The sequence below is a fragment of the Sus scrofa genome, chromosome 14 (genome assembly GCF_054392235.1).
Source record: "Sus scrofa isolate SSC_HxYL_T2T_F1_AM1 chromosome 14, Sscrofa_HxYL_maternal_Yorkshire_Landrace_v2.0, whole genome shotgun sequence".
NCBI lineage: Eukaryota > Metazoa > Chordata > Mammalia > Artiodactyla > Suidae > Sus > Sus scrofa.
Window position 1 is genome coordinate 153,901,650 of NC_139396.1, and position 25,640 is coordinate 153,927,289.

Below are 25,640 nucleotides of genomic sequence, written 5' to 3' on the forward strand. Positions count from 1 at the left end.
ATAAAATCTTACTATCCCACACCAGCCCCCCATGTCCAGCTGGTTTCCGGGGTACTCCAAACCAGCCCTCTGGGAAGTGTATACACGAACTGTGCTTAGATGTGCCAAGGGCTGTGGCACATACAGATGCCTATCGCCACGCAGATGTGGAGGCAAACACCTGTTTCATTCTTACACACCAAGAAGTTTGCTTTTGAGGAGAGGTTTGGAGAACAGTGCTGGGCAAGCTCTGATCTTCCAGGACCAGTGGCAGAAAATCTTCTCTTTTCAGTAAGTAACAGATCTCTCCAGAGGAGTTGGGAAGTGAATACTAAAATCCAAGGCTGTTTTCTTAGATGTCTGTTCCCTAATAGTCCCCAGAAAAGTCCTCTGCGGACAGATGGCCAGTGGGCATCCACTGCTTTTTGAACTTAACTCTAAAAAAATCTCATGGCCTTCCTTAAAAAACTCAGCAGACACCCAAAGGAATTGAAAGCGAGGACTTAAACAGATACTAGTACACCAGCGTTCCTAGTGGCATCATAAACACCGTCGCCAAAAGGTCCATCACCAGACAGACGCATGGCTCAACAAAAGGTGGTATACATCCATATAATGGAATATTATCTGGCCATAAAAAGGAATGCAGTTCTGATTCATGATACAACATGGAGGAACCCTGAACATATTAAGTGAAATAAACCAGATACAAAGGCACAAATTCCCAATGATTCCATCTATACGAGATACCTCAGCAGGCAAATTCAGAGATAAGAGAGTAGATGAGAGGTTACGAGGGCCTAGGGAAGAGAAAGAATGGTAATTAGTGCTTAATGGATACAGAGTTTCTCTTTGGGATGATGAAAAAGTTTTGGAAATAAATAACAAATTTCATGTCATACTTTTACACACACCCCCAAATCTCACACAGGTCACAGAAGCTGGACGAAGAGGACACCTTGCAATATACTTTCCATCAACTGGTATTTATATGCTCTTGGGAAGCCATTACTGTCTCCGTATTTTCCATTTATCATAACACTGCTTTATTTTGTTTTGTTTTACAAAACATGGAACCACATTTGAAAAAAGCAGTTTAGAAGAGCATGAACTTCGAGGTAAAAATTGCCTGGGTCCATCCAAACGGCAGCTCCACCACCTCGAAGCCATGTGACAAGCCCCATCCATGAAGGGGGCAAAAGAACAGTGCTCACCTTTCTGGGCTGTGCAGGGGACAGAGCGCCAGGTACACAGGAGGCACCCAGAAGAGTCAACACACAGGTGAGCACACAGTACATGCCAGGAGATACCAACATACATCAGCAACTCATCACAGACTGCCTGATCGGAGGAGATTAAAGCAGAGTATCTTGGTTGCAAAGAAGCTCAACAAAGTATAAATAGGTTAAAAAGTACATTAATATTGATCCTTCCAAATAACTATAATTGGGGTTAAGCGTAACATTTACTAACCTAGAAAATGTAAATCTAACCTGCCCGTCAAAACAACCCATTTAGTTGTGATTTGAAGAAAATAATTTTTTTTGGTTGTCTTTTCTTGCACCTGGAATAAACCTGGGGACTAAGAGTCCACACTCTATGATGCTTCTCTCTGAAGGAGCTCCTTGGGAATTCAAACCTCTTGGATGCTGTGGGCTCTTGTGCCAATTCCATGGCCATGGTGAAGGAGAGCTTCATCCCATGATCTCCCTTGGGTCTTATGCAGCTAGTAAGTGGCTTGAAAGATGGTTTTGAAGAATACCCTTCTCTATGCCTAGGAATGAGCTGCAAACGGGGGTGGTCTATTAATTCTCTCAGTCATCCTCTTGCCTTTCTACATTCAATTGCAATAACCAATCACAGCCCTACAGACCATCTAGCGTTACAGGCAACGTCTTTATTTAAAACAACCTGTGCTGTTGTTTAAGACGAAAAATGTCTGATGCTGTGTTAACGGTTATGCTACTAAGCCACAGGTTTTAGTGCTGGAAAGGACCAGACACTGAAGATTTTCTACTCCGTCTTCTCATCTTAAGGATAAGCGCTGTGAAGCCTGGAGCCCAACCAACTTGCCCACCGTCAAGGCTGATGTCAAAAGCCCGGGCATCAGCACAATTAGGGAGACATAGCTTTGCATCAAGTCATGCTTTGTCATTTTAAATAAATTAATAACATCCAAAGAGCCTTTGCCCCCATACAAAGAAAAACAATAATTTGACTCTTAATCACCCAAGAATGGCTCAGCATGGGTTCTTTGATAAATAAGACTGAAACACAGAATACCAAAGAGCTCTGTGGGCCATTTTAATTAAAATGAGCTTTCTACCCTGTTTCATAATTCTCTTCGACTTTGTTTTGGTTTCTTGTGTTCCTTCTCCCTTCAATGGCCACATGTGCGTAAGGCAGCAGATCAGGGCCAAAAACAGGTAGAAGGAGCTAAACAGACAGCTGGGCCACCAGAGCATGGCCGTGGTTTATGAGATGAGATTTACGAAGGAGAAGAAAAAAAAAAAAAAATAACAGGAATAACACAATTTTGTTTGCGGAAAATTTCAGGTCTTGCTTTCTGGAAAAATACGTCTTGGGAAACTTAATGCTTTGGCTTCTTCATTAAATAAAGGAGCTAATGGATGGGATGGAGGAGAGGGGTCATTTAGATATCAGCTGGATCCTCCAAGTGAGCACTGAGGTCTCTCTGCTTTGGGGAAAATGCTGAGGGATGGAAATTACAAACTGTATAATACGGTTCCCTCAGGTCAAATGTGCAGAGGTGCAGTTCTTGAGAAGTGTATGTAGGTGGAGTTCCCACTGTGGCACAGTGGGTTAAGAACCTGACTGCAGCAGCTCAGGCCGCTGTGGAGGTGTGGGTTTAATCGCCGGCCCAGCGCAGTGAGTTAAGGATCCTCTGTTGTCACAGGTGCGGCTGTGGCTGCAGCTGCGGCTCGGATTCAATCCCTGGCTAGGGAACTTCCAGCCATTACACAGAAAAAGCGTGGGCGTTCCCTTCATGGCTCAGTGGAAACAAATCCGACTAGTAACCATGAGGATGCAGGTTCATTTCCTGGCCTTGAAGGTGGGTTAAGGATCCGGCATTGCTGTGAGCTGTGGTGTAGGCCGCAGATGTGGCTCGGATCTGGCACTGCTGTGGCTGTGGCACAGGGCAGCAGCCGCAGCTCCAATTCAACTCCTAGCCTGGGAACCTCCATATGCTGCAGGTATGGCCCAAAAAAGACCAAAAATAAAAATAATGAGAAGAAGAAGAAAAAGTGTATTAGGATGTAGGTAACAGGCAGAAAGCATGAGAGGGAAAACCCGCACTGTGACCGTGTTTCCTGCACAGCCCGGCATGGGAAGCCAGCAGGTGGAGATCAGTCTCCGTGACCTTTAGTGACTTCACGACCTGGGGACCTGGGATGGGTCTAAAACATTATCAGCAAGGCTTGGGCTTCAGGTAGCTCTGTTTTCCAGGAGATGAGATCTGTCTTTCCCTTTAAGTCCCAGAGGCTGGTGGGGCGGGATGGAATTCCCTAGAAGTATCCAGTATTCCCAAAATGAACAATCGATGCCACAACCATTGTGAAAACCCCTCAGGCACCCAGGTCGACTACTTTTGCATTGATGGGGCGACCTCCCCCCCAGGCCACTCATGCCCACTGTCCCAACCTCTTTCTGCAGAGACAAAGCCCAGCTGGGCATGAAGCTGCGACTTCATCCCAGCCAGCCAGCACCCCACATTCCAAAGCTGTGGTGCTCTCCCCTCTGCCCTTTGCATTTAAAAGCAGAATAGATTTTAGATTTTCGTCCCCACACACTAAAATTCCATTCCTCTTTCACTCCAGCAATGACTCCAACATCAAACAACAAAAATACTCTGGCCATCTGTGCCTCCCTGGAAAGAGGCGAAAGGTATCCCGCTGAAGGTTCCTCGCCTTGCTTTTAGAACATTGCTGCTCTTCATTATCCTGTTGTCACCAATAATCAAAACTGAACTGCACCTGCTAAAAATCAAGCGGCATTGCCTCATTAGGCACCCTTCGTCTTCCAGCGCAGTTTTAATCACTCACTCAGATTTGCAAAAAGCTGCTTCCTCATGATAATGAGGTTGGTCCTGTGTATTTTGAGACTAGGAGTTTCAGAAGACTCATCGAGCCTTTGTGCTCATTTCCAGGGCTGTCTTCAGGACGGAAACGAGTTTTAACCACCGGGAGTTTGACCACCAGCCTCATCCTTAAGTTGTATGTAAATAAATCATTGGAACCGCATCAATTATGTTTGCGGAGAACTTTGGTGGTGAGAAGAGTCCCAGGGGCCTCGTTTTAGTGGTTTCACTCTCCCTTTACCATGAGCATCGCCTGATGACATCTTTGTCTATTCATTCTTTGGAAAAAAAGCCAACCTCCCATCTCACGGTACCAGGCTGAGGACTGAGCAAAGAGACAAAGCATCCTCCTGCTAACCGCTTCGACCAATGAGCAGGAGTTGTGGAGACAACTCAAGTATTTCTACTCCAGAGCTTCAAAGGCGCCCACCTTCCAGCAGATGTGCCTCGCATCTGTTTCACACATAAACCACCCACACATGCTCTTGGATATGGACCCGTGGGCCTTCCCAATTATCTTCTGGGTTGTGGCTGCTAGAAAGTAACTTTTCAATGTTAGAACAAAAGTCAAAAGTCCTTGCAGACGAGGAGTTCCTGTCGTGGCGCAGTGGTTAACGAATCCGACTAGGAACCATGAGGTTGCGGGTTCAGTCCCTGCCCTCGCTCAGCGGGTTAACGATCCGGCGTTGCCGTGAGCTGTGGTGTAGTTCGCAGACGTGGCTCGGATCCCGCGTTGCTGTGGCTCTGGCGTGGGCCGGTGGCTACAGCTCCGATTGGACCCCTAGCCTGGGAACCTTCATATGCCGTGGGAGCGGCCCAAGAAATAGCAAAAAGACAAAAAAAAAAAGTCCTTGCAGACGAAAACACTAAGCCTTTCGAGATGCGTTATGGCGTATGGCATTTCAGCAAAGGGCTCCAGGGCACTCTGTGTAGAGAGGAGCCCACACTGATAATGACCAGAGCCATGATGGGGTTAGGACTCCGGGACATCTAAGGTGATGCTGCTGTGTTAACACAGGCACAGGTGCACCCAGGAACGTCCTCCAAGCTATCACACTGCTGCCACCAAGAAATTCGCTCCTACATGGTTCTTAAGGACCTGCGGACTCACTGAGCAGGCTTCTCCAATGCTCCCAGAGATCCCCACGTCTCCCGATACTCGACCCCTTGGTGACCTGCTTTAACAGCAGAAAACAGCAAAGGTGATAGAATGGCACTTCCATGATCACGTGACGAAGCCCATGACTTGTGTCTCCCTCACATTCTCTCTGTTCTGCCTGCTCCCCCCAGGAAGCCAGCTGCCATGCTCCAAGCCAGTCTATGGAGAGGTCCACAGGGCAAGGAACCAAGGGTGGCCTCCAGCCAACAGCCAGGCAGGAACTGAGGCCCCTCGTCCAACAACCTGCGAGGAAGTGAATCCTGACCACGACCACCTAAGTGAGTCTAGAAGCCGACCCCTCCCCCTTGATCCTTCAGATGAGACCCCAGCCTTCCCTGAAACCTCCACTACAGGCCTGCGAGAGGCCTTGAGACAGAAGGCCAGCTAAGCCACACCTGGATGCCTGACCCGGGGAAAGTGGGAGAGGAGAAACGGTGTTGTTGAAAGCTCCCAGGTCTGGGGGTCGTGTGTTCCACAGCAGCGGGTAACTAAGACACCCATTCATGTTCCAGATGCATCAGAGAATGTCACAGTAAGGTTCCTTGGGTCTTCCTCTTACACTAAGTTCCTAAAGTTCTCCCTTTCCGCACTAAATGATTGAAGAAGCCAGATAATCACTCTTGTGAGAGACAACCTTCCTTGCAACTCAGCCCAGAATCCCTTCCTGATCTCCTCTGCCGGACTCACCTAAGCAGCCAACCCCACCTCTTCCTGCTCATCCGCAGGACCACCCGCTCTTCCAGTATCACCCTTGTCAGTGTCTTGACAGCCAGATTTTTGGCCACCTTCCTGCTGGACAAGGAGCCCTGATGAGGTGTGGCTGTGGGCCTAGATGATGCCTGCCACAGACACTGACGTGGCTGAAGAAAGGCCATGTCCACCTCATCCCCCAGTGAGGGATGAAACTGCCTTTCACCACGTGATGGCATGGCCTCTTCGGAAAGCTCGAGGACAGAGGACCGGGAGATGGCTCTGTCATCTCGGTGGCGTTCTCTCTTAGTAAGGATTGTCTCATAGCCCGGCCTCTCATCCAAGTCCATCCGCTAGTCATACAATCCTACTCATCTGGCAACTGTACGTACACGTCTCCAACGCTGCTCCAGTTTTAGTTTTACAGACTATAAAACATATAGAAAACAGACTCTCAACTTTCGACCCTGCTGTTGTTAAACCCTCTTCACACAGAGAACAATGCAAGTGGAGACGGTCCCTGAAAATCACGTGCAAGTCCAGAGCAGCATTTGTAAAATACCAAACATGGAAACAATCAATAACGATCATTACTGATTTTTTTTAAAAAAAAAATTCCTTCTCGTTTCTGCTAACTTCTGATCCCTTAAAAAAATGAAGAAATAAAAATGAAAGAAACAGAAGATGTTGAAAGCGTCACTCTACCTTATAGCCTCCAATGCGATGTTCCTGCTTAAATTCCTTCCCGTTTTTCAGCCACCTCATCGTTGGTGTTGGACTACCCCCAGCTGGACAGCGGAACTTGACAGTGTTGGCGGCAGGGACAGCGTGCAGCCGTTTTTCCATCTTTTCTGTGTTGGTCCAGTACGGGGCTCCTGTTTTGGAAAACGACATTTTACAATGTAGCTAGATGGACAGCCCCGTCCGCCTCATGAAACTCCCAACAGGTAAGATCATTTCCTTGTGTATGTGAACGACCTGGTGTTTTCCAAATCTTTGGATAATATTTACATTAGGGAAACATGTTCTGAAGTCTGATCCAGCTGGCCTCCCAGAAGGTCCCTGGAGATGGACCGCTTGATAGTTTACATCTATTAACAGGGAAAAAAGTGTTTCAGGCACCTTCTCTCCCTTGTGCTTAGTGCCAGCATATAAATTCATGCATCATGGTCAAAATGCTACTTTAGACCCAAGGTGACAACACATACAATAACAACAGCTGAATCCCCCCCAACATACAGCCGTGGAGATCGCCACGGCTCTGAAATGATCATATACACGCATAAACAACGGGTGCTGGGCTTATCCACTGGCACTTTAAAGGGGAATCAATCGTATGATTTATCCTCCCAATAGGATAAAATAACTCAGGAAGCATCATTAATTTCCCAGCACTTTATGTGACAAGCCAACAAACCATATGACAAAAATATTTTTTCATTTTTAAAATGAAAAAAAAAAAAAAAAAAAAAGAGGGCATTTTCTCTCTGGCAGAGGTTGTAAACGCCGTCATTCTGCCATCACGTCTAAACAGATAACTTAATAGGAGGCCACCAATGAAACGTTAACGTTGCACCCTCTTAAGGGGTCCTCAAAAATAGGGATACTAGTGTTTTTTGTTGTTTTTTTTTTTCCAAAGAAGAGGATATCTGTTTTAAATTGCCAAAGGAGTACATTTTTTCCTAAATAAAGACCACAGCATCGATCAGGAATACTGCCACAAAGTCTTCAAGGCTGCTGCTAAGGGCCCGTGACCACACTGACTGAGTGCTTCCAGGCAGACACAAAACCCTAAAAGCTCTCGCATGTTAACACATTAATCCTGACAAGGATTCCATGAGAAAGTCTCTGTTATAATCTCCATTTTCGGGCAAGGAAACTGAGTCACGGAGAAAGAATCTGCCCGAAGCCACTTAAGCCAAGAGGGGCAACCAGAGGGGCAAGCCGGGCAGTTTGATTCCAGAGACCACTGTCTCCCCGCCCCCAACATGCTCCATGGCAGGTAAGAACCAGCTTCTCCAAGGCCCTGGAATCCATCCCTTTAACCTCTCTGCTGTGCAGACTGGAGTCCAGCAGACACAGCCTCGGCTGAAGGCTCGCCACCTGTGTTATTACTGCCCAGGATTTCCACTGAAAGCTCACACAGCGATTTAACGTTGCACGTGTTGGGTTTCCATCTTAGCCAATACAGGTAACCAAAACCCCTGTACTCCCCCACTAAACCTCCATCAACAGGATTTTCAACATCCTAGCACATTCTAGAACACTGAAAATTCTAGCACATAGATCTTTCACTGCTTATTTCTGATGAGCGGTAGACAGAGCATACAGCAACACCCTCCCCAAACCAGAGGCAAAATGGGCAGAGGAAGGCACTTTGTCCCTGATGCGAACTTAGATGTTTCCTCCTTTGCTCTTTGGATGGCTCGGCTCACTCCTGGGGGGAGGTGACGATGTCCTTTGCAGAACAGCCAGGCAGGCTGTCTCGACAGAACCAGGAAGGAGAAAAACCGCATCCCAAAGACCTACCTCTCTGCCTCACCCTTGCTCCTGAAACCTGCTAGAAAAGGTGGAGCTGGGATTTCTTAACAAGGATATACCGTGTCTTCTTTATCCTTCTGTTCATCTAAGTGTCAAGGTGATGGATATAGGTGGCGTGGACAGGATGCCAAGACAGAGCAAAGTGAGGCAAAACGTGTCAGCCACGTGGAAGAGAGAGAAGAAGCCAGAGGGAGGGCGAGCGGGGAGCCAAGGGAAAAGCAAGAGGGCTGCATTCTTTCCTCGGAAACCGGTGGCAACTTGGGAGCCACTTAACTTGGGGTCTCAAACACACCTACTCTTTTGAGGGTTCCCCAGGGAGTCCGCCATCCCTATTTATCACCAGTCTCCCAGGGGCTGCCATATCCTGAAACAGTTTCAATCATCTTTCTTTTTAAAAGCTTCCACCGAGAAAAAGCCATCCCCAGCCATGAAAAAAGAAAGCAATAAGAGCACAAAATAAATAACGAGCTTTGTCGCTACACAAAGACTTTTACGAATCGGACCTAAATGAAAAGCCTACCTCATGCTGTCAGGTGTCTGCATTCATGTCACATGTGTAAGTAAACACAATAGCCTATTCATATGAATTAGCTAAATATTAATGCAGTCACTCTTTCAGGTAGCATTGATTACCGCCGCGCTGATCCAACGGAATGTCTTTTCTTTTTGACATAAAAGAAATCAGCCCATATGTGCTTACGCACCGTCAGGCGTGACTTCTACGTCCCGTGTTGAAAAGCAGGACTGAGCTTTAGGACCAGGGAACAATGCGCTGTCCCTCCCTCGCTGGGCTAAGCTGTTGGTGAGGCTGCAACACACACCAGGAGGAACACCCTGGACCCCATGGGCCTGCACTGTCGTGGCCTGTGGCCACAGCATGCTGGCAACCAGCAACTTTTTTTTTTTTTTTTTTGGCGCCTAAGTAATGATTTAAGGACAGGGGTAAAAGAATTGTGCTGGAATTTCTGGCAGGTAGCCACTTCCCTGGGGTGAAATTTCAACCATCAAAACTGTACCTATAAAACCCGCTTGTGCAAAACAGACACCCAGCCATGCTTCTCATCGAAAGTCTGAGAGATGGCGGGTGGGAGGGACGCCTAGAAATCCAGTCAACAAAGTAGAAGCCAATCCCCTCCACAACGGTCCCTCGAAACCTGAATTCACACCACTGGCTGCCCCCGAATAACGGGAAATCTTGACAGAAAGGGCTGTCGGGCCGCATTTTCGGGGTTCCTGGTGTGGCAGTGTCACCCCCAACCCTCTGTCCAAGCCCACTCTGGATGAGCAGTAACATCACACAAGCAGGATGAGCTTCAAACTCACACACTTTTTTAAGAGCATCACGCTGGACGGGAGACGGTCTTATTTTATGGCGGCTCTTTCTGAAATCAACCAGTCGATATAAAACCTCAAGGCCCTGGAAGGTCTCAAAAAATAATTACATGAGAGGAATAGCCCCCCTGTGTTTCTACCATGAATGGTCTTCTATAAACTCTTCCTATCGCCAATATTTCCTGCTCTGTTTGCAGACTGGACATGTGGAAATGCCAGTTCCTCTCCCCACCCGGAATGACAACGCACCTGGAGAGAAACAGGGACCAGGCTCCCGAAAAGCTCCTCTACCTAAGGAGGCCTCTTTCATGCCATGGCTGTGAACAGCCTTAACAATTTCCATTTGGAACTCACTCAACAAATTAATGAGCTACAGAAGCCGAGGTGACTCTAGCACGTAGGAGGCGCTCAAGGCGGACGGCCAAGGCCATACCCTGTTGTTTGAAAGACACTGTGTACAAGCATCTACTTTGTATCTCTTCCCTGGTGTCATCTTTGGGATACAATTACTAGAAAAGGAATCGTGGTATAAATCCCCAATGGCATCAAAAAGGAACTATACTTCCAGCAGGAGTGAATAAGTTGACCTAGATGACAGGTACAGCCCCTTCTGCTCTGACACTTTCCAATCTTCTGATGCAGCATCTAGCGAAAGAATGACGTTCTCTTCGGCATTAAACACTAATAATGAGCACGTTAAAGGAAGAGTAAAACCCAGCCAAAATAAATAAGTGCAATCATACCATCATCAAGGTTTAGCATACCTACTCATTATCATTTTCTACACTGAAACAGTTATTGCCTGTCAGTAATAATGCCACGAAAGCAGAATTTTAATTTAATACAGAAGAAGTCTCTCAAGACGTGGCTGGTTAAGTAGATTTATAACCCCACAGAAACTTCCCTCCAAGATCCCTCAACACAGTCTTTTTTAAGCCCCTTCATCCCACAGTAAAGCTTCATCACTCCTTCTCTGGGCCACCTCTTGGTTATTTCTGTGTGCCTCCATCACGAGGGCATTTCTGTGCTAAAATGCATTCCTCTCCTTGTCTGCCGATTAACAAGAGTGGGTCACCTGGAGGGTACAACTTGAGTCCTTTTCAGACGACGGAGCACGTGTTTACACTCAAGTGTTTACTGGATGGATGATGGATGGATGGATGGATGGATGGCTGGATGGACAGACAGACGGACGGGTGGACAACTATTAAAAGCCTAAGCTATAAAATGAGGGAGTTGAACTGAATGTTCTGATAAGGCCCCTCCCAGTCCCAACATTCTTTCCAGGTATCTATGTCCTACGCAGGTATTGATTCTGTCAACAAATGGTAGGATCAGAAGATTTATGGTGACCCTGCAAGTTAAACCTATGGAGAAAACACAGGCTGCTGAGCCTGCTCCCATGAAGACCCTTACATATTTTGACACTGACAGCTAAGGTTTATGGTATTTTTTTTTTTTCCCCTCTCTCTCAAACCAAAAAGAGAGAATACAGCCTGGTGGTTTAAAGGAAAAACATGGAGTCATATTACCACTGTACCCAAAGAGACCTCAGTGACCATCTGGCCTAATGGTTGGTGTGATCAATGTCATCCAGAAAGGTTAAGTGATTTGATCAAGGTCACGCGGCCAGAGGCTGGATTGAGACTAGACCTGAGTCTCCAGCTCCCTGAGCAGTGCTCTTTCAACCACCCCAGGCTGCTCTTTGAACTCTCCCATGGTAATTAAGTCAAAAGTTCAAGATTTATGTGAGCTGTGGCTGCTGATGACTGCCAACTGTATTTTTATTGATGCAAAAAATTTTTTTAAAAAGCCACAGCCTGTTTCAGCTCTTAGATTAAGTCTCACAAACTCCCCAAAGCCCCACTAAGGCCTCTGTCTTAAGTCTATAATTAGGGCCTTTAAAAATATCACTAATCAGGACATTTCAATGCTATGACCCCTGATATCTCAGCTCTACCCAATCCCTGAGGTAGACTGCAGTTCATCTGTTTTCAGTTCTGCAGAGAGAAAGAGAAAAATCTAACAAAATATGGAGATGTGAGCAGAGGTGTGATTGTGGGGGGCAGGAAGGGGGGCACTGTATTGAGAAATCTCAGTGAAACAACTTGCTGACCGGTGAGGCACTTGATAAGAAATACACCAAAACAAACCAAGCAAGTGACCCACATGTGAAACGCCTGTGTCCACTGGGAGACCAGTTGCTGGTGCGAGTTCCCAGGATCTGCCTTCAAAAGAGAACTCCCCAGTGGTTGGTGACTCTGTTTGACCAGAGCAGAGGCTGAGAAAGAAAGGATATTCAACCCTGCCAACTGGATGGAACACCACCACTACCCTTTGTGATAAAAAGCCCAAACCACGTTGTGATGGGGTTTTCATTACAAAGACATTTCAAAACATTTTAAGAGCTTGTGCATGTTTTTTCCCCATTTGTTTTCTTCAATTCCCAGAAACTTCAAGACAACTAAGAAACCAGCATTTACCAACTTAGATACAGTCTCTACCAAGCAATATCCCAGTGAGAGCAAAGGTGACTGTGAACTAACAGCAGGTCCATCAGTGAAGATTCAGAATCTCAGGCCAAGGACCTTCATTTTCCCTAGGTACAAAAACTGCCTTTCTCCTTGACATGGAATATGGGCAGCTGCAGGTCTCAACAGGAATAAAACCAAAACAGAAATGTACCTTCATTCAATAGAAAGAAGCACTCCAAGATCAAGAATCTTGACACAGATGTCTTTCTCTCAAATCCTGCCAGTTAAGCAGCCAACCTGAATGAACTTCCTATCCATCACGATCTTCCCAAGAACTAAGTCTCAAGCTCTTCAGAAACAGTAAGCACTTAAACACAAGCTGGACATAATAAAAAGAAAGTACCTCGGAAAAAAAAAAAAATGGACAGACATGTCTCCTTATTTGCTGCCAGACAACCCATTCAGATACCTAGTTCCTAGGGAAGGCAAGGACTAGTTAAGTGATGCTTTCCTAGGCTAAAGCATAAGGCTTGAACCTTTCAAAATCCTCAACCTGGATGCATTTCAAAAACTAGCATTTGAAATCACCACTTTCTGTCCAGAGAAAGTCTCTTTCACCAAAGGGCATATGTAGCAGCATTATTTCCTGGCAGCCAGGCTTATAATGACATCACAAGATTGTTCTGCTCAGGGAAACGTCTAGCACTGGTCAGGTGTGAGGTCATCAGCTAGTCAGCTGCTAAACTATGACCGGAGAATGCCCTTCACATCTGTGATGGAAGAACTTGACTTAAAAGGAGCAGGGGTGTCAGATCAATCAAATCAGCCCATTGCAGGGATTTTCAAAGCACGTGCAACAGGATATCAATAGATGCTGTATTTTAAAAAGGGTCTTATGGTCAATACGTTTGGAAAACCCTGGGAAAGGACAAAAAGAAACAGATGTTTTACTGCAGAACTTCTCAGAGCTTGTCTTAGGCTGATGGACACTGCAAAGTCTCCAAGAAAGGGTCACAGTGTGAGGTATCTTCCAAATTCATTTCAAAATACAACTCATTTTTGGCAGAGAATTATTCTGAACTAAGGTTCCCAGGGATGATCTTTGAGAAACATGGGCTTATCCTTTTAATGTGCAGACCAAACCTGAATACTGTTCCCTGTTTTCATGGGATCCATTAAAGATACGTATGAAGACGTTCATTCCACCAAATATTCAACCTGGAAGCTAGTCCTTGCTCTCTGGAAGCCAACCACCAGGAAAGGCAGGTCTGAGAAGCACTACTCCACAGAAAAAAAGGATACAGACGAACTTACTTGCAGAAGAGAAACAGACTCACAGACTTTGAAAACAAACCTATGGTCCCCAAAGGGGACAGACGGGGGTAGGGATGGACTGGGGGCTGGGACTGGCATAGGCACATGGAGGTTTATGGAGTGATGAGCCAGTGGGGACCTGCTGTCGAGCACAGGGAACTCTACCCAATAGTCTGTGATCATCTATGTGGGAAAAGAATCTGAGAAAGAATGGATGTGTGTATATGTATAATTGAAGCACTCTGTTGTACAGCAACAAAGTATCACAACCGTGTATATCAACTACCCTTCGATAAAGCTTTACAAACAATAGAATGCTTGAACACTCACAGCCACTCTGTCTGTGAACCACGAAATCCTCGACAATGGATCCCACTTTTGAGCTGGGTCTCATAGGATGAGGGAAGAGTTACGCTCAACCTGAACACTGCAGAACATTCTTCTAAAAATCAAGTCAGACCTTGAGGTTCATGGATACCAGCTTCACAGCCAAAATGCAACAACCCTGCCTTCATTTTTGATCTCATTTTTTGCCACTCTATCCGGCTACCATACCTTTTTACTCTATACTCTGTACAGAGTCTAAGAAGAACTCTACCAGGCAGATACGCTCACCTTCTTCGAGCTGACCACCAAAATCAGATAAACAATGAGTCAGAAGATGGTAAAACCAACACTGACCAACCCCAAAAGAGAAAAAACCCCTTCTCAGAGAAGCTCAGAAATATCACTGTCAGCAAAGGGTCACTGAAGCATCATTAGTTAACTTCACCGAAGGGGAACTTTCAAACACACCCCAGTGGCATTTTCAGACAATCAGAAGGCACCAAAGGAATCAATCTGGACACATGAGTGGTTTCCAGGTGGTTGAAAATGCAAAGAATTCGGTGCTTCTACAATTTTCCCTATTAATCAGGTCAGGCATTTGACACTTGAGGTGGCAAAAAATTGTTTTAATGGCAACATCCCCTTCCCCGCCTTGCCAATTACCCTGGCCATGGCATTCCTCTGTCCACAGAGGCCACAGCTGCTTAATCTCAGCTGCCCCAGGCTGCACCTGTGAATCAGACCAGCCTAATCACACGAACAGATGGCAGAGGCCAAGTAGCCAGCTAAGAACTGCTATCACTTTAAATCGCATCTAATGTTTCACAGGCACCAAACAGAGGCAGTTCCCAACAGCAGCATCTCCCTGGTACAGCTAACACCAGCCCTTAATCACTGCAGAGCACCCATTTCGGGGCAGAGTTGGTGTCATTCGAGAGCTAATTACAAAGGAACCTGTTGCAAGAGAAAGGTATCACGATTCACTCAATACCTGGCTTTCGTTAAATGGAACACCCTACTACCTGGCCCTAACCAGGGCACTGGGGGGTCAGGACTGGGGTTGAGGATGAAAAGAGAGTCATCAGAGAGAGAGATCAGAGAGATTCAGTTCATGCAGCCTACTTGTTATGTAACCTATACCTTGCTGTTACATTTTATTACTTCCTGCATATTCCTGGTAACAGGCTACTAGGCGGGAGACTGATCGCCAGGACAACACAGTTCCCAGGCAGGCCAACAGAATCAAGCTGAATCTGATGGTCCAGTCAATGGCAATGGCTCCCCACGTGGGTATCACTTTAGAGCTGGCAACAGCTGTGCGAGCATTCTCCCCCAACCCCATCATCACCCTGGGTATTGGCAGAGGGGCGCTGTGATTAGACATGCGACCGCCCCGGGAGTGGATTACAGCTTTCCTTTTTGCTCATCGAATCACGAATTTCCCATCAATAAAACACAACTCCTCTCTCCACCTATCTGGTTGTTGGGGGCACGGGCTGAAGCAGCAGCTGGCACAGATTCGGCCCAAAACAGACCCTTTTCATCACCGGCAGGGTCGCTGCCTCTCCTGCCAGAGCTAAAGAATGAATAAGAAGTGAGTGACATCCTCTAGATATGCCAGTGTTTTATTACCAAATAACAATAACGACGACCTCGTTAGAAGGTTGACACAAATCTCAGAGGAAGACGCTTTCACCCACCCTACTACCCACTGCTTTACCAACAAGATCTCTGACAGTAAACTCCTGGGGAAGGCAGACCTGTAGTGGAAACTCCTAAGCCAGTGAATCTTATACTTAGTTTGCATCAGAATCACTCTCAGAGTTTCTCTAATTCAGGGGGTCTGGGGTGGACCCCGAGAATTCTCATTTCTAATACATTTCTAGGTAATGCTGATGCTAGTGGTCCAGACCACAAGCTTTCTCTTGCCAAAGAGTAAATCTCTATAAGCCAAAATATTTCCCTTTTTGCCTAAGCTACTGGGAAACTCAGACAAATCCAATTCCCCACCTAAGCAACATTGATTTTCTCTTCTTCCTTTAAAAAACCCTGGGTCCACTATAATAGCCTAATTGTCTTACTATTTACACCATGTTTAAATTTATTAAACTAATATTCTTTTGAGAAAATGTATAACATCTATGCAAAGAATGCCAGTGACCACCCTAAAATCACTGTGCATGATAGTATTCTAGCCATGTTACTGGAAAATACAAGTCATGTTACAGTGAGTTGTGTTTTTTTTGTTTTTGTTTTTGTCTGCACCTGCAGCATAGGGAAGCTCAGGCCAAGGATCAAACCTGAGCCACTGCATCAAAAATGCCAGTCCCTTAACCCGCTGGGCCACAAGGGAACTCCTTGATATTCTTTATTGAACAAACACTCACAAATACTTTTCTGAGCACCATACAAATATAAACGCACCAATCCTCATAACAACCCTTAAAGATATTGTTATTACTCCCATTTTACAGCTGAAGAAACTGAGGCACAAAAGTTAAATTATTTGCCCAAGTTTGCACAACTCAGAAGTGGTCGAACAGGTTTCGAACCCAGGCTGCCCAGCTCTAAGAGGCCAAATTCTCACTCACCAAGTAAAGGCTCAGAGACAATGCACAGTGTTAACTGCCTTTAAACACACTTTTGCTCTTTGCAAGGTAAGGCGCGCTTCCCTTATTTCGGCTCTGCATGCAATCACGCTTTACAAGGCTGTGGTTTCTCAACCTCAGCACTGTGGACATTTGAGACCAAATTATTCTTTGTTATGCTATCGTCCCGTACGTTGTAAAGGTGAGTATCAGCAGCGTCCCTGGCCTCTTCATACTAGATGCCACTAGAACCAACCCCCCACCCCACCGCGAGCTGAAATAACCAAACACGGCCCAGTGAGCCCCCGAGGAAGGGAAAGGAAAAGAGTCACCCTCAGGGGAGAAGCACTGGGTCAAGCCAAGCATCGCGCATCGCCAGCGGTTATGAAGACCAGGCTGTTATGCGGCTCTGCTGGCTGTACATCTCCAAAGAGTGAGAGAGCAAGGTGGATGGGGCGCGGGGGAGGAAGCAGGGAGGAAAAGTCCTAACCGATTTCAAAAGAAAGTGACTACTGACACAATAAGAAAGGACAAACAGCAGAGAAGGGTGTACAGAAACATTGGTTTATTCTCAGATTTGCAAGTCAAGGGCACAGACACGGCGGAGAAAGGGGAGGGCTGCAGGTAACAGCATCCCAGAGAGGCGACAGGAAGACAGCTTAGAGTCAGGACTTCCCACCAAGCTCTCCTCACGCGGGGACCTCTGGAGGCAGCGATTACTTACTCTTGCTGTTACTGTTCTCACTGACAAAATCCTCTGAGCCATCGGTGTCGTCCTCGTCATCTCCGGACGAGATGGCATCTGCATTCAAAAGAACACAGCCATGGTTGTCTCGGTGCAAAGCAAAGGGATGCGATCATCTATCTACAACTCAGTCTTTGGACACAGGGAAAGCAACAACCCAGGAGCCCAGGCAGAGCGTCTGACGCCGTGTTTAGTTAAGACGGTTTTAAGGGCTTAAGTTTTCTCTCCATGATGACAGTTGGTCTATATTATGATTCTCAGTGTTTTCTGCTTTCAAGTTATTTAAACATGCTATAAAATTGGAGATGCTGAAACTGGATTTTAAGCTTCCAATGGTATTCAAGTCCCCCACAAACTGACTGATGGTGTCATATCCAAACATTCTTTCCAACACGACCTTTCAGCACTTGGGGTCTCCTTCAAGAAAGGAACTGGTCCCTAGAAAAACTCCACCCCTGTGTGGCCTTCTGATCATAACAGAAGATAATCGATCATAATACTCTGAAAGCAGAACTTGAAACGCGGCTGCAAGAAGGGGCCTGTGCAGTGCCCCCTCCCCGCGTGGAAGAAGAGTCAAGGAGAGAAACTCAAATTTTAATAAAAGGCATCAGAAATCTTCAGCATCCACATTTCAATCCTATGTTCTAAATGCCAAGGATGCCGGTGGTAGGCAGGTTAAAAAAAAAAAAAAGGGAAGTGTTTTTACTTCTATAAAGTGTGCCATCTGAAAAGAAACCTGTCACTTTGCACATGCGAATCCTGTCATTTTTTTAGCGACCAGCCTCTCTGCTGTACCAGGTCCCGCTGAAGAACTTCAAACACCCATCAAGGACTAACTGTGAAGCTCTGTGCCTGGCATCCAATCAGCAGATCCCACCATGATCCCACTTGTCCGGGAACACTCTGTGGCTACAGGGAAGAGAGAGCAAAGGGCTGGCAGGCCAACTCACCTGTGACATTGACCATGAAGTAGACAGTCTCACTGTCTACACTCCTAGCAGCGGTACAAGCATAGAGGCCGGAGTCCCTAGGCGTGGCACCTTTTATCTGCAAGTACTCCCCAATAAGCACTGTCCTATTGTTGGGCCCCAAGTGTACCCCATCCTTAGTCCAACTGATCACGGCGGCATCTCGCAACAGGCAGCGCAACTCTAGCGACTCCCGGGGCGCAGCCACGTAAACTTCTGGTTGGGAGATTTGGTATTTGGTTGGTGGCTCTGCAGAAAGGTGGGAGAGAGAAGATGGAGACAGATGGGAAAGAGGAAAAGGAGAGAATGTCCAATAAAGGTCAGTGGCAGCCCCTCGACTCCCAGGAGAGGCAGTTCATGGTTATGGTTTGCAAACGGTCCAGGGGGCATCCGCCTCTCCCCCGCACCCCAGGAAGCTGCCCTCACCAAAGAGCAGAGGAGCTTCTGCATCCAGCCGGAGCCAAAGCTGCCCCCCTGATTTTCCGCAAACTGTGGAGCATCAAACGCAAACCCAAAACCTAGCTTGGAAGGATGCTGGACGAGAAACCTTTGACGTCGATTGCCAATCCAAAGCCTGCTTGCACTGTGAAACCCTTGCAAGTCTATCACTGTGGCCGTTTGTAAGAATGTGTGTTTTACAAATGGTTTCACTGACCACGACTGCATGGCTATATGCGCACATGCACACACCCACCCACTCACACATTTATGCTGGACTCTGCCTGTTGTCACAAAACCATGCTTCTTCAAAAGAAATGCCTCTACTCTCAGGTTCGGATCAGAAAGTTGCTGATCTGGGAGTTCCCCAGTGACTCAAGGGGTTAAGGATCCAGCTTTGCCACTGCTGTGGCTCAGGTCGCTGCTATGGCACAGGTTCCATCCCTGGCCTGGGCAATTCCATATGTTGTGGATGTGCCCAAAAAAAAAAAAGAAAGAAAGAAAGTTGCTGATCTGGAGACTTAGTTCTGAGCTGGGTGAACACACAGGTTTTCTTAAAAATGACAAAAGCCTGGAAGCCTTAACATCAAACCAAAGGGAGAAAAATGCCCCAAGGAGTCAGGAGGCGGTCCCCATGGGCACTGAAATGGATCCTAAACAGAAGCTGCTGAGAGTGGCAGGACCCTCCTGCCCACCAGCCCCACCAAACCCACCAAACCACCAGGTTCTGGCCTCCCCGGCAGAGCCCCACCCTTGGCCGTGGTCTCCCCGCTCCTTGCGGCCCCTCCCCTTCCCCTGCCCCAGGCAGACACACACAAGGTGACCTCTTTGAACAGGATCACGGTCCCCAACATCCGGGCATGACGGGGCCCAGCGGCACCCAGCCTCTGCGAACAGAGTGAAAAGGAACCATGTGTCTTTGAGGAGAACAGCCAGAGCCATTGGCGGGGACCCACGAGGGTCGTGAATCAATCGGCTTTCATGCCTCACAGTGAGAACTATGAATGGTACCGGGAGTCCCAGGCCCGGCAAACACAAAGCTTCCCAGCTCTGAGACGGCGTCAAATCCGGGCAGCATCACAAGGCAGCCGTTCTGTCCTTTTGAGTGTGGTCTGGACAAATAAGCCACATAAGATTGAAATAAAGTTACTTCGCGTTTCAGTCCCAATGTGGAAGGACCAACAAGGGCTGCGTACATCTGGTTCTAGAAATCCTCCCCGCCGCCACCACCACCAAGACGCCCAGGGCTCCCCGGCCGCCAGGGCTTCCATACAAGGGCCCAGACGTTGAACAGGACAGGAACACAAAGAGGGAACCACACCAAAGGCGAGAAAACAGAAGTCAAATTTAACACAGAAAACAGGTCCCACAACACGTGGAGAAAGCCCTGGCTGACAAGCCGCCTACATGTCAAAAGTGCGTTTTTCTCACTCGACAATTATTAATTGAATACCTACTACGGGCCGCATTTTATTCTAGATGCTCGGGAAGCAACAGGAAACAAAAACAGCCCTGCATTTGTAGGATACTAATTACAGTGGGATGACAGACAAAAAAAATATAACATCTAGGAGTTCCCGCTGTGGTACAGTGGGTTAAGAACCTGGTATTGCCATAGCTGTAGCCCAGATTCCACCCCTGGTCTGGTTAATTCCATATTCCATGGGTGCAGCCAAAAAAAGGAAAAGTGTGTGTGTGTGTGTAAAATCTACAAAGCTATAAAGTATGTGGGGTGGCCCCAAGTGTCAGGAAGAAGAACACAGCAGGTCTGCAGCCCACTTGGAGATTCCAGGCTCTAGGGCAGAGGGAAGCCAGCAAACTACCCCAGGCCTGGCCCAGCCATCGCCTGTTTTTGTCAACAGAGCTTCACAGGCGCACAGCCGCGCTCGTTCACCTCTGCACCATCTGGGGCCACTATGGTGTGATGAGGGCAGAGCTGAGGGGTTGAAACAGACACCTGATGGCCGGCAGAGCCTAAAAAATCTACAGCTTTGCCCTTTACAGCAAGTCTGCCAACCCCTGCTGCATCGGCTGGTCAGAGAAGCCTTATCTGGAGAGAAGGGAAGGGCCAAGAGTAAAAGATGTCCCTGGGAACTCAGACGAAGGTCCTCAGAGGAGACCTCCCAAGGCTGTTTGAAGTCATAACACCTGCAGTCGGTGACAGAAATATGTGGACCCCTGGCTCCTGAGCAGAAAAGGGGAAGAGGGGAGAAATGCAGGTAAGAGAGGCAGTGGGAAGAACCAAGAAATCAGTTTGGTCCCAAATCTCAGACTGTCTCCCACCTCCCTCATCCTAGAGTCAGATCCATACAACGGAGGAACTGCCGGCCCCAAAGGCCGCCCGGCCCGACCCCTCTTACAGCTGCTCAATGTGAGAATCAGATGTCACTTAGGTCCTGGGTCTCGACCAACTGATTACTGAAACAGCACCTGCCCTGTAAGAACTTACACTTGGCTTAACCTGGATGGTAAAACCATCCATATTTATTACGACCACACTGTACGGTCATCAAGCCACCAAACGCGGCAGAATTTGCGTTCCTCTGAGCCAGAACTGGTCATGAAGAGCTGACTGAGCAGGCAAGCAGCTGGACAGAAGCAACAAGACTTCCCTCCCTTAAAGGAGAGCCCAGGACCCGCGCAGCCAACATGCTTTTGTCCTGGCCCTCAGATAAAGGGAAGCCAAGTCCCAATTTCACAGAGGCCGTGGAAAAAAGCTCTATGACTGTTAAAAATAAAATTAAAAAAAAATTTTTTAAACAAGGCACTGGCAATTATGATGCAGAAAAATCTCTCTCCAGACAAAGGTGGAATTATGATTTCCCCTTTTTTCTTTCGGTTTTATTGAAGTACAGTTCATTTACAAGGCTGTGATCATTTCTGCTGTACAAGAAAGTGACCCATTTTTAAAGAGAGGTATTTTCACTGAGAATCTTTTCCTTCATCTGAAATAGGTAAACCAGAAAGTCTTGCTGAAAGCAGGGGTATCTGAGATGCTGGTTCAACATCACCATAAAGATACCGTCACCTGCCACTGTAGAAGAAGGTGACACCGCACAGTAAGGACCACATCCTGTTCAGAATCAGACAGGTGCAGTGGGTGCTACCTGCAGAAGAAGAGGATGAAGCCCTGAATTCCAAGCCCACTCCTCCCCCGCTTAACCTCTCGGCCTCAGCATCCCCATCTACTGAGGAGCAAGAATGCCCCAAACAGAGGACATTATATCGAGGACCCAACAAGCCACTCAACATGAACCTAATCTTCCAACTATGACTGGTTGGTCCATGATGGTCACGATTGCTGTCATTCTTCAAGGCTGAAGACACGACCTCTTTTCGGGGACTAATCAGAGCTGTCTGGATTTGCATCACCATGGATACAAAACGATGTTACTGATGATGGGCTCCCAGCTCAGAAGGACTGGCAAGGTGACCTGAGGTACTCAGAGTGGGTTTTATTTCCAGAACATCAGGTCGCAACTGCCCCCCAGGATTCCCATTAGATGATGAGCTTCCAGGAGAGGAAAATCACTCCCCTAAATACATCAGTAAGATACCGATGCTCATCCATAAAACCAAGCCATCCACCTTCAAGGTCTGAAGCCAGTAACTCCTGCCGTGGGAAATTCAGGGCGCGTGTGCTCCTCCCTCCCCCAGACGGTCATTTCACAACAGGTTCATCTGGGGGTCTGCGGTGTCTTTGGGGAACCCCCTGCATCAGCTAGGGGGACATCAAGTGCATCTTGGGGGAATGAGGGAATGGATGGGGGAGTGGGGAGAGGCTGGGGAGAGAGGCAAGGAGGGCAAGTGAGGCAGACGTTTTTTGGGGGGTGCTGCACCCATCCCCATCCAGGCCACGCAGCGGCTCCTGGGGCCCAGCTGCCGGGTTCCTGACATCCCAGGCTAAGATGCCAAGAACATGGACACTTACTAGCCTGGGACCCAAACCACGGGCTCACTGGAGGCAGCTCCGTCCCTGCCCCTCCCATGTGGCCACTGGGGCTTGGTTTCTTTTCTGCGCTGCCATCCAGCAGATGATGCTCTGCCTCATGCTCCTGGGTGCCCCGCATCCAGCTCCCCCCGGGTACCGACCTCACCTCGCTCCGTGGGGACAACAGGCCAGCTCCCTCTCACATCAGTGACACCCTCCCAGCCCCTCTAACCCTGCCATGATCACCTTCCAAGACGCCACCACGCTGCACGGCCTCCTCCCTAAAACGTGACAGCGGACACGGGGCAAAGCCCTCGCTGGGAGATCGCAACGATCCATTTTACAGCAAGGGGACATCTCCACGTTTATTTTTTCTGGTGCTTGGGCACAGGTCTAAGCCTCCTTCCACAGAGGAGGGGAGAAAGCCACACCGAGCACACAGCCCAACACCTCCTGCGTCCGTTCTCGAAAACACAGTGGGAGAAAGTTCCAGAAGCCGCTTCACTACCCACCGAGGGCTCTTTCAGGGGCCTCCACAGACAGAACAGGTGTCCTCACATCTTTCCTAACAGACAGCACAATCCACAAAGAAGCAGAGGGCTGGAGCACGCACACCAGTGCTGGACACTCTTTGTCCCTGTACCTGCGTTACACAAACAAGGCGCTGGGTTTCCCTTCTGGGAGGACGAAAAGGCACTTGTTTCTACTTGCTGAGGCCGCATGACGGGCAGGGCCATGCAGATCTTCAGTTGCATCAATTTGAACTTTCTGCCCACGAGTTTTCATTCCACCACCTGAGAAGTGCTGGCGGCATCTTATCATATGGCTTCCTGCCAATAAGTGGGCTCACTGGATACTAAAAAAAAAAAAAAAAACGAGAGAGGAGTACCTCTCTAGCTCATCAAAAAGTGAATGGTGTTAAGTGGCAGTCGGGTGACAGGCACCCCTGCATACACCAGGTGTGTGATTCCTGCCAGGGGCTCAGCTCCTTCCTGCTCCTAAGAAACTCCAGGGCCAGATTGCTCAGAAGCTACTGGAATTTAGAATGGAGGGGCCTCCACCTGGGAAGAAAAGGCAACTGGGCACCTGGTAGCAGGGTAGAGGCCACAACCTCTCCGTGTGACATCATGCTGATGTCACCAGCTTTACCTCCCCGGGAAATCAACACGGGGAAACCAATCCTTGCTGGAGGTAAAGAGAGACTTGGGGCGGGGGGGGGCAGGGGAAGAGGGGTTCTTGTCAAAGTCAGCCAAGGCCGGGGCTTCTGTGACTCACTGCACACGACTGGCTGAACCCTCCCCGGCATCATCGGGAGGCTGTCAGGACCCTGGAAGCGGCAAGAGGGCGTTTGGAACAGGGAGCTATTTCAGGTAACACTGGGTGTTGCCAAACCAGCCATCGCAGCACTTCAGACTGTCACTTTTTATAATGTTTGCCTGTAAATTTTTCCCGTGTGGTTTTTGAAATGGCGCCCAAATGCAAACAGAGAACAGATGGAAACCCGCATCCTGCCCTGTCCAACCGTTTCGTGGAGAACGGATGACAGATTTAAACTATTAAGGAAGAAAGAGAGGGTGGGTGCCAAGGGGACAACGAACTCTGTCACAGGTCACAGACTCAGCCTTTCCTGGGGCTTCCTCGGGCCCCCGTGTCTCTTCAGAGGTTCCAATGTCCACAGTGAAGAAGCGGGAACCCCAGCTTCAAGGATGCAGGGCGGGGGGGGTCACCCCGGAGCACATCCCCCGAGGTGTCTTCGGTTCAGGAAGTCGGGGCACATCCCCCGAGGTGTCTTCGTCTCAGGAAGTCAGGGGCATGGAAGCCCTCAAGGCATTCCTCCAGGAAGAGGGAAAAAGCCAGAAAGAAATCCCTAAACAGACCCCTCTTCCAGAGACGGACGGAAGGAAGGGAGGGAGGGGACCAAACACAGGCAGGTGTCTGCAGAGCCAGCGGAGGCCTGGCCTGCGAAGGGTGTGGGCGAACGGGGCTCCCATGGGAACAGCACTACCACCAGCATCGGGGGCAGCCTTGGTTTCCTGGTGCCCCAGATAATCCAGCCACCTTGCCCAAGAATAAATATCCCGGCTGTGGGGCTGCCCCTGTCTTGACAGAAGAAACACACAGGACGCTGCTGCAAATGTCACTGCGATGCCACAGGCCGTGGGGCACACAGCAGGTAAGAGGCTGTTCCAGGAGTCCCCTCCTCGCCCTCCTGGCCTTCACGGTGGCTTGCAGTGGCCACACCACAGGTCCAGTAAGAAGTTTTAATGGTCAACACACCATTTTCTGCCCACAGGAAGAGGACACAGAAGCCCTCCTGTACACAGCCCTGCCGGAGGACTTTGCACCACCTGGCACGGAGGGAGTCGGGACAGACAGACACCTGGCACTACTTTTCAGGAATCCATGGTGTCTTACAGCTCAGGGGCTTCGGAAGCACCAGGTCCCCACTTTTCTAAGGCACAGTTTCCTCCGAGGTGGCCTCAAAACGTAGCAGCAGAAAGGTCTAAAGGTACAGCGGTCCCCACAATCAGAAGTGACCCCCGCTTCATGTGCCCCAGCACGGGGGCTCTGCAGACATCCAGACAGCAGCGGCCGAGCTGGCTGTTTGGCTGTTTCAGCTCAGACAGCCGGGAAGCTTCCCCTTTACAAGACCGGGCTTGCAGAAGACAAAATCCGGACATCAAACAGAGGCCTTATAAGGCCTGGGTACTACTTGTTCTTTCGTGGGGGGCGGAGACGAAAAACTGCACAATATAAAGATGAAAGCTCTCCACCTCAAGAAACACTGCCAACAGAAAAATGGGGGCCCAAGAGAAGTCCGAGCAGTGGAGCACAGATGAGTAAACAGGCTGCCAGGCTGCCGTTTGCTCTCTTCCAACCCACTGCAGGGGAGTCCTGGAGACTCAGGACAGGACTGGAAGCTCTCCTTGTCAATATCACCAGGGCCAGAACAACCACTAAGAGCTACCTCCGCCACTGTGGCTTGACTGTTCCAGCAAACTCTAGACTGGCTCAGAGTCCTCGTGATCAGACGGGAGAATGGCTCATGTTTCCA

The 25,640-nt window shown here is 48.3% G+C and overlaps 1 protein-coding gene across 40 annotated transcripts in view; it reads right to left on the reverse strand.

The window, feature by feature from the left end:
• FGFR2 (fibroblast growth factor receptor 2) overlaps window positions 1-25,640 on the reverse strand; it is a 108,848-nt gene that overhangs the window by 63,014 nt on the left and 20,194 nt on the right. For 21 of the 40 annotated variants that reach the window (XR_014825679.1, XR_014825678.1, XR_014825677.1 and 18 more), the window contains 3 exon segments: window positions 18,199-18,465; window positions 17,228-17,305; window positions 6,633-6,802 (listed from right to left, as the gene is read on the reverse strand). Coding sequence is in view for 33 of the 40 variants with exons in the window: in NM_001444598.1 (NP_001431527.1) it covers window positions 6,633-6,802; window positions 17,228-17,305; window positions 18,199-18,465 (515 nt within the window). In the remaining 7 variants the exon portion in view is untranslated. 40 annotated transcript variants of the gene reach the window in all.